General features: G+C 36.7%; 1 protein-coding gene across 1 annotated transcript; it reads left to right on the top strand.

Annotated features, from left to right (window-relative positions):
- Nucleotides 1-1,515: 1,515 nt before the first annotated feature.
- On the top strand, nt 1,516-11,138 carry LOC101737438 (putative inorganic phosphate cotransporter). The gene is made up of 11 exons (XM_038012557.2): nt 1,516-1,896; nt 2,342-2,466; nt 3,603-3,782; nt 5,080-5,218; nt 6,477-6,694; nt 7,448-7,597; nt 8,152-8,284; nt 8,974-9,098; nt 9,815-9,934; nt 10,365-10,491; nt 11,043-11,138. Exons 1-11 carry the CDS (start codon nt 1,857-1,859, stop codon nt 11,072-11,074), a joined length of 1,389 nt encoding a protein of 462 aa, XP_037868485.1. The 5' UTR covers nt 1,516-1,856; the 3' UTR covers nt 11,075-11,138.
- The last annotated feature ends 1,998 nt before the right edge of the window (nt 11,139-13,136 follow it).

The following is a 13,136-nucleotide window of genomic DNA, read 5'->3' as shown; positions in this document are numbered from 1 at the left end:
GGTACTTAATAAGTATACCAAATTTCGAGTTAACCCGACGTTTTGAAGGGGATCAAAATCATGTTCAAAGATTCCGTTACAAACATACATACGTCTGAAACTAATAAAAACGTATTAATTACCAAGAATGATACATTGAAAAACCACTCAGTAACACCTGTGACGAACTGTCATAACACACACTCACACAACACACGCACGCACATACACTCACAGACACCGTCCACATTCCGTATTGTAACGAAAAAAATATTTCATTCGTGTCTTTTGGCTTTTGTAACATAATAGCATACCACACGGATTCTGTAAATTACAATTATTTAACAGTTGCTATTGTTGAGTTCATTGTAGAAACTATATATTATTATTTTAAATTCTGTCACCTAGCAGACAGAGTGTTCTGCCGAAGTTGAAAATTTTAATATAAAGTGAAACTTTATTACATCGTCTCAAACTTTTTCGTCTGTGTGTTGCATGTCGCGTGACGGTCGGCCGCGGAGTAGGGTTAAAGTGAAAGGCGCTCGTCAGAGCAGCCAAGGCCAAGGTTTTTGTCAGTGTTTAATGTAAATGTTGTTTGTCAGAGTTAAATGTCTATAATGTGAAAAAAAGTTTCACTTTTACCGTGGTTTCATAAAACCACACAATCCTTTTTTTAAATATAGACATTAATTACTCTTTTTATTGCTGTTGAATACCGAGGAGCTTAAGGCTCACCCGATTCTTAGTGTTTACCGCTGCCCTTACTACCTGCGATATCAGGAGCATATTTAAAATAGGAGCATAAAGGATAAGGTGTCCGGTGCATTCGTATTTAGCAATGCACCGGTGTTCAAACCTCGCAGGAGGGTACCAATTTTTCCAATGAAACACGTACTAAACAAATTGAATATTCACGATTGATTTCCACGGTGAAGGAATAACATCGTGCAATAAAAATCAAACCCACAAAATTATAGTTTGCGTAATTACCGGTAGTAGGACGTCTTGTGAGTCCGCACGGGTAGGTAGGTACCACCACCCCGCATAATCCCACCGCACATTCTGCCGTAAGAAGCGATGCGTTGATATTTGCTCGGTAGACCGACGGTCCAAGTGTTGTTGTTCGGAACTTGTATATATGCAAGCTAGTCTTGAAAATGTCGTAAACGAGATACAGGCATCTGTCAAATATCTTGCGTTGTATGATGGCTACCGCCACAACTGTACGAACGTAAGTTGCGGCCCTTGGAGAAGGCGGCTTCCCCCAGGTAAGAATCACGGGCCAATCTGAGGAGATGGAGGTCACGCGGCGTTCTATCAGCGTTCTGGCACACCGCTCAGGAGCGACATCGTAAGAGCGATCGGTTGGCGTTGTATCGCGTCCCTGCCTGGCGGGCTGATTCCGACCCAGCGTGGTATCCCGGGACACCCACAGCAGAACCTGGGCGGCCTGACGGACTGCCGTGCCGAGACAACTGACGTTCCGCCATTGTTTCGCATCGAAGGCTTCGTCCCCCGCGCGCCCGGTTTCAATACTAAATACCACTGATGGGCTCCGGTGGTCTAATAACACACGTGTTCATGTAAGCAATGATAATAAAAAAAAAACAAGACATTCGGTCTCTGTGATTTTAACAAGTGTCAGTACGTAAAGTTTTACAAGATATTGTGTTGTTTGATTCTTACAAAAATGCTGAAATTTTATCTTGAATGTGTCAGGTGGTCTTGAGAATTGACTTTATCAGTGTTACTCAATATTGTCAATCATACACGTCCAATGTTCAATACAAGCTAGTGTTGATTTGATAAGCGATGTATGATGTACCGAGTGTTGTTAGTTCGTTGGTGTTGTTTCTTATCGGCAGTTGTCACTGAAAATGGATAGTGGGCTCGAAGGAAATATTGACAAGAAGTATAGTGAGTTACTTAATGTCATGCTGAGTTGTAAACAGAATTTAATTTATTTAAATCCTTTATAATATGTATAATGCTTAGCGGCAGAAGTAGGCTGCATGATGCTACCTACCTGTGTACCCTACCTACCGTATATCTTACAGTATCTACCCACCTACCCTACAACCTGTAATAAAATAATTAAATTCAAAAATTTAATTCTCAAAGGGATTCTCAATTAAATCCTCAAAAGAATTTGATTTTATTTGACGATATTACCCGTTCATGAATACGTGTTCGGTAGCATTCCTTTGAGAAATCGGTGATTGTTCCAGAATTTATATCCAAGCTTAATCGTATCATTTCAAACAACTACACTAGACATCAATCTATGAGGATACGTATTTTTACAATTTCAAAATTACATTAATAAGTATTTCTGCTTTATAAAAACTGTACACAATTTCAGAAGCACTATTTGGAATTCGTCATGTCCAGGCCGTTCTTCTGTTCCTTGGACTACTCCTCGCTTACGGTATGAGGGCCAACATGAGCATCGCGATTGTGGCTATGACTGACAAAGACAATGATAATGTAAGTCCAGTAATGAATGATTCATGCAAGAACTTGCAATGCATTAAACGTGGAAACTATAAATTAGATTCTATAAACACTTTACATGAAATATCAACCACATTAAAACCCTACAGTCATACGTACTGTTTAGACAGGCGCAGTAATTATGAATAAGCCAGTGACTAAAATTCACCATACAATGTGGAAAATGTTGTTTATCATCATTTATTGTAAATAATTTGGCGTAAATCAAGTAGGAATGTCGTTTTTTTGCTTACCTACCCTGGTAACCTCGAGTGGTTATACCAGATTCTCCGGACGTGTAGGAGTGCTCACGGGGCTCAGCTAGGCGAATTTGCTAACACTAGCCTTAGCAAGAGCAGTGCTTTGCAGAATCTACCACAGGATCGGAATTGCGACCTACTGAGAAAATTCGGCGAGCTGTATCTGAGAGTTGATTTTCTCGTCGAATCCTTAATATACCGTTCTGTGCCGCAATGCCTATGTACGTAAAGTATGTAATTAAAATTTACAGAGCTTAAAGAATTGAGACGGTTACCGAACACACACTCACAGGCATAATGACCTCCTACTCAAATGATAACACCCAATGATCTCTCAACACTTGTCCGCAACATAATTCGACGCTTGAAAAGCAAACGTGACGAAGCGACAATAACTGCTTTATACATAAATGATAGGCAATAAACATATTCGATGCACAAAAAAAATATATTTCTAGGTCTATTAAAATCATTTCAATCCTACAGCTAGATTCGTTAAAATAGTTTTTTTTCCAGGTATTTCAAGTTTAAATTAGTCTACTGTAAAGCTCACGCATTGTCGCTTAGTCACGTTTGCCTTTCAAGCGTCGATATGTTCACGACTTTACCTAACCTAATCTATCTGAAGAAGCAGGTAGCCTGGAGATCAGTAATACAGGTCTTTGAACCTAGTACAGACTTCAGCTTTTCCAAAAACTTACTAAATAAATTATAAGGTTAATTTCTATTTGCGTTTGTACTATACTTTTAAGAGAGAAATAAATAAATTATAATTATTATTATTACTAACGAAACCTATTTATATCAATCACTAAGTTAAAGCTGGCACCCACATTGAATTGCGCGTTTTTCTTTCCTTATCAATTTCAGTTTTACGACTGGAGTATGCAGACCCAAAGCGTAATCCTGTCCTCGTTCTTCTGGGGCTACATCGTCTTCCAGATCCCTGCTGGTGAGATGGCAGCTAGGCTCGGAGGTTCGATACTGATCACAATATCCATGGCCATCAATTCACTTGTCTCAGTATTGATACCCCTCGCTGTTAATTACGTGAGTCGGAATATAAAGAATAATTAAATATAACCATATAATAAAAAAACATTGGTGAAACAAACAAAAAATAAACAAAACCACAAAGATGGTGGCAATCTCGAGAGGCTCATCGTGACTGGTAAGGTAGATGGGAAAAGACTTCACAACGCCCTCCACACCGCCAGAAACAAGAATAGATGGAGAAAGATCGTGCGTGCGAAGGTGATACAAAAGGGTGGTCACGACCCTCAGCAATGAGGAATACGACGGAAGGAGGAATAAAAAAAAACATAAATTAGATAGAAAACACAGATCGAAGTATTCAATAGTTCTTCAACTATTTTATAATCGTCGACAAACTGTCTACATATTATAATGCTTCGACAATTTTTACCAATAACATTCAAACCCTCTCTCTCTCTGTCACCTTGATAAAATTGTTTGGCTTCATAGCACAGTTGAAACGACTTTTTCCATTATTCCCATTCCTAACATAATTTAGGTGAATAACACAGAGCAGGTCGTTTACAAAATGAAAAGGTCAAAGCGATTGTAAACTAATTACATTGTGTACAGATTGTTCTCGGCTTCTTCAAAATGTAAATAAATTCTAATTAATTGTCGCTTCGTTACTTTAACATTTAAATATCACAAGGTTAACCGGTGAAACATGACGAATAGAAAGTTTAATTCTTACTAGAGGTCCCACAGTAGTCGAAATTCGACTATAATGAATTGTAATTGTAAGTTTGTACACATAATATAATCACAAATTTCGTCAAGGCTACACTATAAAAAAATATTAATAAAGACAAACAATGTTTAATCTATTCTCAATTTGACAACCGACGTCACGAACAAAAGTTTGACAATAAATAGTATGCATGCGTGTGTGCGTCAAATACATGGTATGTAGTGTGTGTAACGTTTTCTCTATTGATTTAATGTATCTTTTATGCATTATTTTAAAAAAATATTAGCATTGTGCACTTCTCTATATTCTCTATAAGTGTGGAAAATTTCATACTCCTCCGTCCGCGTAATTTTCATAAAAAGGGATACAAAGTTTTTGCTTCACGTATTAATATATAGATATAAGCAAAATATGCTTAAGACTGCCATTGGATTTTGTAAATGGTCAAATTACAGATCAAGTTTTGAGTATAATAAGTACCAAAATAAAGCTCTAAACGGTGATGTGTGCTTCCTTTCTAAATATAAGAAGAATGTCCGAAATATCAATGCATTTTTCAAACGTTTATACTACTAGAGGGAAGTTCAGATCTCATTAAATTCATTCATTTATATTTCTCAGGGCGGATGGCAGTGGGTTTGCTTGTGTCGCGTAATCCAAGGCTTATCACAAGGCTTTATTGTGCCTTCGATCAATACTCTTATTGGCAAATGGGCGCCTATTGAGGAGAAGAGCCGGTTAGGAGCTTTAATATATTCCGGCAAGTTTATTTATGTTAAGTTAAGCATATAAATATTTACTAACTATCACGCCACGTTAACTGGTCCCGTGCTAAGTTCGTAAAGAACTTGTGTTACAGGTACCAGATAACGGAAATAAATGTAAGATTTTTATTATACACATACATACATTTAATATACATCCATAACCCTGGAAAAGACATTTTATATTTATCATACAAATATCTTCCCTTGGCGGGATTCGAACCCGCCAACCCCTTGTGTAGGGACCATGTCACTTACCACTACACCAAACGGCCGTTAACAACATATAAAATAAGAAAAGTGTATGGTATTTAGGATCCAGGAAACGAAAGCTGAATATACTTAAGTCAAAGGCAACCGTTGTGCATAAAGTTGTAATATTTTATGACGACGTGTTCGTGTGCCAGCTATTTTAACACTATTTATAAGTGTCGATGTGTATGAAACAGAATCATTTGAGAAAGGCTCAACTGATTTAGCTTATTTGATTTGTATTCGTAGCTATCAGTGGAAGGTTTGTATGAAAGAATATATTTAGAATATTTATAGTCAATATTATTATAAATTACAAGTTCAATTAATACGATTTGAAATTCATAGTAACTTTAGGAAATAAGGCAAAGTTTGAGAGATCTGTTGTTAGTCTAAATTTATTTATAGCAAATATTGTTGAACGAGCTCACGGCGCACCTTGTATTAAGTCGTAGCCGAAGCCCATAGACATCTATAACATAAATGCCACCACCCGTCTCTAGACATGATTTCTCGATTTTAACGGTACAACGGCTTCAAGCCGAAACGAATTACTGCTTCACCGCAGAAATAGGTGGGGTGGTGGTGCCTAACCGTGCGATCTCACAAAATGTCCTACCACCAGTAATTTACAGTAAAGTGCATTAACAGGGTGACTATAATCATCCCTAAATCATTTATTTATTGACAAATCATAATAATTATAAGCGTTTTTTCAAGCACAAACTCGGTATTGCACCGTGTCGTTTCATTGCGGCATGACAAAATATAAACCAACAAACATACTGTTGCCTTAATTATATCATGTTGTATAATTTGAAGTATCAGCAATCTATAGTAAATATAACCAAATATCTGCTTGCAAATGTACATAAGTAAACAAGTATTTTGAATATTACCTGATGCTTCGAACAAATTTTCAAGTAACCATCTCAATGGCGCCTGATGACGGTGGACCGGTGGTCGTCTGTTGCTAATCTGAATACAACAATATGATTTCAGGAAGCCAATTAGGTAATGCTTTTCAACTGATGACGGCAGGCTTCATAGCTGATGCCTGGGGCTGGCCAGCAATTTTCTACGCCAATGGTGCAATTGGAGCTGCTTGGACGGTTATTTATATTTTCTTGGGATCTGATTCGCCTGAAAAATCGAAAATAATTGGAAAAGAAGAAAAACTTTATATACAGAGCTCTTTAGGTCAAGTTGGAGAACCAAAGGTAACTAACTAATTTATATTTTTATTGATGTCGGTGGGTTTGCAGCAAGAAGTCGCGTGATTTGCATTAGTTACCGACAGCTATACGCGCCGGAAGCTTTACAACGTAATGTTAAGATTAGCCGTGAGATTTAAGGTCTAAGTCTTAAGTACATTCAAATCAGGCTCTTGCACTATTCAAATGGCACCATGGAGCTATTACCATTGTTGTGCGAAATATTAGGTGAAAGATGACCATAACTGGCACAGTAGCATAGTATTAGACATTAGTAAATCAGTTTTCAATTTGACATTTTGTACTAATAGCTAAAAGTTAATAGGACAGGAAGACGTGGGGAAGTATAGTGCATCGAGTGGTCAGCATTTCCAACTAGACACAACCTTTAGCAATGAGGAAATCGACTCAGAAGAAGAAGAACTACAAGTAAATGCTGTGTGTTCTACAATGAAATCAAACTTTTGCTTAAAATTATTTATTATATTTTTTTATTTATACTTTATGCACAAAACAAAAGTTGTACACAGGCGGACCTAATGCCATGGGCATTCTCTTCCAGTCGACCATAGGGTGGTGCAGAGATAATGCATGGTAGGTGCATTAACAAAAGAATAACAAACAACAACAAAAAACAAAAAAAGAATAAAATCAAAACAAAAATCTTCCTTAAAGTAACATCTCAGTATTATAGAATACACATAATGTTAAATATAGGTACTTATATAAATAATTTAAAAAAATTAAGATTTTTTTCAGAAATACAAAACACCATGGAAAGAGATTTGGACGTCACTCCCATTCATATCACTGATAGTACTCCACTGTGGACAAAATTGGGGTTTCTGGACTCTTATGACTGAGATGCCGTCATACATGAAGCAGATTTTGGGCGTTGATATTAAAGCAGTAAGTATGTTGATAGACAAACTTTTCCAATGAAGTTTCGTACCTACATATTTCTAAGCAAGCAAACAAATCCGGCCTCTACTGTGAAGCTGCTCGCTTAAACTAATGGCGTGCACAAGTAATATACGAAGGTAATTCCATAAAAATATTATCTGACCTTCCCACACCAACTCTACTCTTAATCTATACTAATATTATAAAGCGGAAGAGTTTGTTTGTTTGTTTTAACGCGCTAATCTCAGGAACTACTGGTCCGATTTGAAAAAATATTTATTGTTATATAGCCCACTTATTGAGGAAGGCCATCTAGGCTATATAACATCACGGTAAGACCAATACAAGTGGAGCACCGATAAAGAATTTTTCAAAATATTTTCATTTTCTAGGTAAACGAAGTGGGGGGTAAAATTTAGCGTTATGCCAAAGTAACTATTCCACGCGGATGGAGTCGCGGGCAAAAGCTAGTAATAAAGAGAATCATCCACAAACGCATCAATTAAGAACAAACAAAAACACGTTTTCTTGAATATGTAGCAGAATTTATTTAATTTCAGAACGGAGTAATGTCAGCCCTTCCATACTTAGGCATGTATATTCTTAGTTTCCCATTCGGGTTCCTAACCGACTATCTACCCAACAAGAAGCTGCTGAGCGTAACTGCCACCAGGAAATTATCTAATTCAATAGGTAAATTCTTCATAAGTTCTAACTTTCTTTGTCAATAACAAAAACAATAAGTTCAGTGGTAATTTAAGAAATATTCCCTTGTGGGATTAAAGAAAGCCTCTATTTTAATGTAATTTGAACTTCGTCGTCTGTTGGAATGTCTCGTGGTACAAAAATAAAGCATACTGCTGTCACAGGCAAAAATAAGAAGAATTAGACCGAGACCAAGGACTTAGACTCGTATCCTTAAATTTTTGACGATAGTCACGAGAGATCAGCAGCCCGGAATTTGACATCTACGAGAAACTGTTTAAACCTCCTATAAATTTAAAGAATAGCATAAGTTAGGCGATAAAATTAAATAATTTTGCACAACCTAAATGTTTGCAGAGCTGTACCGATATCGATGACCATTGTCAATTTGATCGTCACATACGACAACAATTTTTTTTTGTTGTGAGTTGAGTACTGGTCAAAATCACATTCGAAAGAAGATCAACTACATCTAGACTTTAATTGACAAATATTTTTGAAGAGGTTGATCCTTGTTATCGAATTGGAGCCCCGTATAGCTGCTATATATGGAATAGTTGTCAGGGTCGCTATAAGCAATTAGACCAACGAGGCACTACCTTGCCTGATGACATCGGCCACTGTGTGGTCACAGACGGTTGCATCTCAAATTGATATTGGGTGTTGGACGGTTCCAGGATTTTATGGTCCAGCCATAGCTCTCGTAGCCCTCTCATACTCGCCAGCTGGTGATATCATGATAGCTGCTATTCTTCTTACTATTGTGGTTAGTCTAAACGTTGGACATGTGACTGGATTAATGGTGGGTATTCCGAAAAAATATTCAAAATATTTCAATTAGCGTAGGAAACAGAGGAAAAGAATTGATGACATTATATTCAATTGTATATGAATTGTTTGGGCTATTACAATTTCATGAATGGTTTTTTTATTGTTGACCCACCGGAGTTAAGTGGTTACCTGAGTTCAAAACAACTCTAAACAACTTTTTTACTGGTGGTGGGACCTCTTGTGAGTCCGCGCGGGTAGGTACCACCACCCTGTCTATTTCTGCCGTGAAGCAGTAATGTGTTTCGGTTTGAAGGGTGGGGCAGCCGTTGTAACTATTCTTGAGACCTTAGAATTTATACCTCCAGGTGGGTGGCGCATTAACGTCGTAAATGTCTACGGGCTCCAGTAACCACTTAACACCAGATGGGCTGTAAGCTCGTCCACCCATATAAGCAAAAAAAAAAACTATATCGAATATCTATGCAATAAAAAAAATCAAAATGATGTCACCAATCTTCAGGTCTGGGGTCGAGTTAACAACTAAATAGCATACCGGTTCTGCTACGCATCAGCATCTGCGACGATTCAAATCAAAACGTATGCCTGGCTTACAGTGGAAATAGCTTAACTACCATTTCATTACCACTTTATTTATACTTTCACCATCTCTTTTAGACCAACACCAGATGAACTGTAAGCTCGCCTGCATATCTATTACAGTGGATAAAAGTTTTTATTTATGAACAGATTGTGCACTTAGACATGGCGCCCAACTTCGCCGGCACCTTACTTGGCATTACCAACTGTGCTGCCAACATTGTATCCGTCATAGCGCCGCTAGTCGCAGGAGCAATTTTAAAAGATGAGGTGAGCTAGTTTTTTATTATATTGGAAAAGTAGATTAAGTTAACGACGCACCAAGTGCTAAGTGGTCATGGTTACCCTAAATTGCATACTGTAATTCACCTTGATATCGGAGATATGGGAGCACGAGGAGTCAAAGTGCAACCTTGTTCGCTCCTACAAATCAAGATCGATCACTGCCTCGTAGCTAATGGAGATGATGGTAGCCTAAAATATATACAATTGATTCACACATCACTACGTCTGCCACCAATACACACTCGAATGAGCTCCATGTTATTGTGTTTCCTAAGCTTTTGATAATTCATTCTTAACTATTAATCTATAATCCTAAAACTTATTAAAAATGTTAATTAGAGTGTGACACTAGTCTACGTTCCTCAAGTTCAGGAATGTAAAAAATTCTAAACATCTATTTATTTATTTTTTTCAGACAAACCCAGCCGATTGGCGTAAAGTCTTCTACGTAGCCTCGGCTGTGTATATCGTCTCAAATACTTTCTACTTAATTTTTGGAACAAGTGAGAGGCAGAAATGGAACGAACCCAATGATTCGAATGGTTCGTATCTTAATTATCGACTATGATCTGCTTGCTTCAAACGAGGTTTGAAAAGAGTCTTCATCGACAGACAGTAGCTTGGTTATGCCCCTAGCTTTGCTGATATCTATGAGTAAGCATAATCGATCACCTCCCGATGACCCGTTTGTGTCCAGAAGAAGAAAAAACCTAATTGTGGTTACCGCCTTGACAAATAGGTCACGACATGACATGAAAGACTCAGATGCCTATCAAATCTGATCACGCCATGGCTTAGTGTCGTAAATCGAAAGTACGGTGGTATCAAGCCGCACGGGCTTACAGTACGCTCTGCTACCAGTACCGTGAATAATTACATATTAGGTTGAGATAAATTAAGTTGTGCGGGAAGAGATTATAATCAGACCCATGTGTTTTCTAATTAATGAGCGAAATGACTAGTAGTACCACTTAAACTAGTCTAGTAATTGCAGTTGAAGACAATTTTCAATCCGCAATAATAAGGAACTTGAATTTTGTGAAAAACATCCGACAAGAGTTAGATTACTGAAGTTAAAATTCTTTTCTTTCAGATAAAACAATGAAAAAACAAACAGCAGCTTGAAACAATGATCATTTCTCATTTAACACTTTTACTCTTTTTATGAATAAATAATATTTCAAGATAATTAAGCTTTTCATTTTTCCATTAACGGAAAAGATTACGAAAGGAAAATAAATTACAAAATTGATTATTGTTAATTAAAACTTTTAAAGCATCTTCGTTTTGCTGCTCTCTTTCAGTATGAGGATCAGCATGAGCAACGCTATTATGGCTATGACTAATAAAGATAATGATAATGTAAGTTTCATAATCAACAACCAATGTTTTATTCATTAGCTTGGAATTACTTATTTCATTTTGTGCGTAAGGAAATGTCGAATACGCGTTTCTTTCTGCAGATCAGTCAAATCATGAGGCAACCATTTTTCATATTTTTTATTTTATTGATTCGACGCAAATGAATCAATATTGTTGGTAAGGTAACGTTAAACCATGCCGCTAAAACCTGGGTAGTTTGGCTCGGATGCGCTTCCACCATCTCTTTCAATTCATTGTTATTCACATGTGTGGGCGGTATTCCACGTGGTTCGTTCTTCAAATCAAAATTTCCATCACGAAAGCGTTTAAACCAAAATAGCACGGTGCGTTCATTAGCAGTCCCCTCTCCAAACGCAACATCGATATTGCGAGCTGTTTCTGCAGCGTTAGTTCCGCGTCGGAACTCCTATTAAAAAATCACTAGAATTTTCGAAGTTGAACTAATAAAACAACTAAAAGTCGAAAATCTAATGTTGCCCATTTTTTAAAAGAAGAACCTCATAAGTATCATTTGAAAAAAGTTTCACTCAAAAATCTCAAACCATGAAGATTCTATTCGAAGTAACTATTACGATAGAACGGAAATTTCATACTTCAACCCCTATTATATAGTAGTAGATAAATTCCAATTGGACCGTGAGCTTTTTAAGTCATCAGCTCAAGAACAAATAAATAATTAAAAACTTCCTTTTTCATAAGACTGGATTTTCGAATAAGAAGCAAGAGAATCTAATTTTGAAACTGAAAAAAAAGGTTTTATCCATAAGGAGTGGTCTCAAAGCGTCCTGAGATATTATTTATTACATAATACTCCACTAGTTCCCACTTGCAATATAGAACGTATATATTTAAATGTAATCAGATAAGCTATCAGTTTACGTACGAGATAAATCATATCAATAACATTTTTTTTTATACTGAAAGCTGGGTAGGAGCTGTATAATCTCAAATCATAACCTCCCGGATGAGAAGTACGCAATATAATACCGCTAATCTATAACTCTAAATGTTGATAAATTTTATCATGACATTATCTGTTAGGTAATCTTAAGATAAGCTTTTGTTTAGATAAGATCTTTATCAAGATTAGCGTTATTTACGAATTGTATGGGAGATTCCTACTTCGATTTGGAACACCGATGACCAAAATACAAGCTTACTGAACCTATACATATTATGGCAGGAACAGATTTTTAACATAAAAAAGAAGCCCACATCAATGTATAATACACATAATATATATAAATATAAATACTTTTTAAATTAACCACAATTTTTATCTATAGTCTTATTCCTAGTTGGGTACTGTTGGTAGGTTAGTCGTGGCTTACGATGGAGTGGGTTACGTTTGGTTGTCGAGGCTTTAGCAAGAGAAACACGAGAACGTCTATCAACTGTGTAGCATCTCGTCACCGCGATTCAGGAATTGTTTAATTTACGTGCAGCGACCTCTGTCGATAACAAACTAAATAGAAAAAATCTTACGTTACGGACGCTTTTTCTCGGTTAGGGTACCCCTCCGCATCGTCCCATAAGGAACTTCGTTCCAAAAATCATTCATTTTCTATCAAAATTCAGGACTGCTTCAATTAATTACATTTAAATTACCAAAGCTTAAAAATCGGTTTGTTTCAGACAAAATAACGAAACAACGGTCGGCGACGTGAACAACCACTCGTTAACCTCCAGTCGGTTTATGAATAATAAATTATACAGGAAAAAAATGTTTTTTAATTTTTCATTTTTCTAATTAACTAATAAATGCAAATAATATGTTGCAAATTTGATTATTTATTGCCAAATG

Source organism: Bombyx mori, chromosome 8 (genome assembly GCF_030269925.1).
Source record: "Bombyx mori chromosome 8, ASM3026992v2".
Classification (NCBI taxonomy): domain Eukaryota; kingdom Metazoa; phylum Arthropoda; class Insecta; order Lepidoptera; family Bombycidae; genus Bombyx; species Bombyx mori.
Note: the sequence above shows the minus strand (reverse complement) of the source record. Positions and strands in the feature narration are given on the sequence as shown.

What these genes read in the sequence shown, in the direction of transcription:
- LOC101737438 (XM_038012557.2), top strand. Translation starts at nt 1,857, where the DNA reads ATGGATAGTGGGCTCGAAGGAAATATTGACAAGAAGTATA. An exon ending in AAATATTGACAAGAAGTATA is followed by an intron (nt 1,897 to 2,341) that starts GTGAGTTACTTA and finishes ACACAATTTCAG; the next exon opens with AAGCACTATTTGGAATTCGT. An exon ending in AGGAGCTTTAATATATTCCG is followed by an intron (nt 5,219 to 6,476) that starts GCAAGTTTATTT and finishes ATATGATTTCAG; the next exon opens with GAAGCCAATTAGGTAATGCT.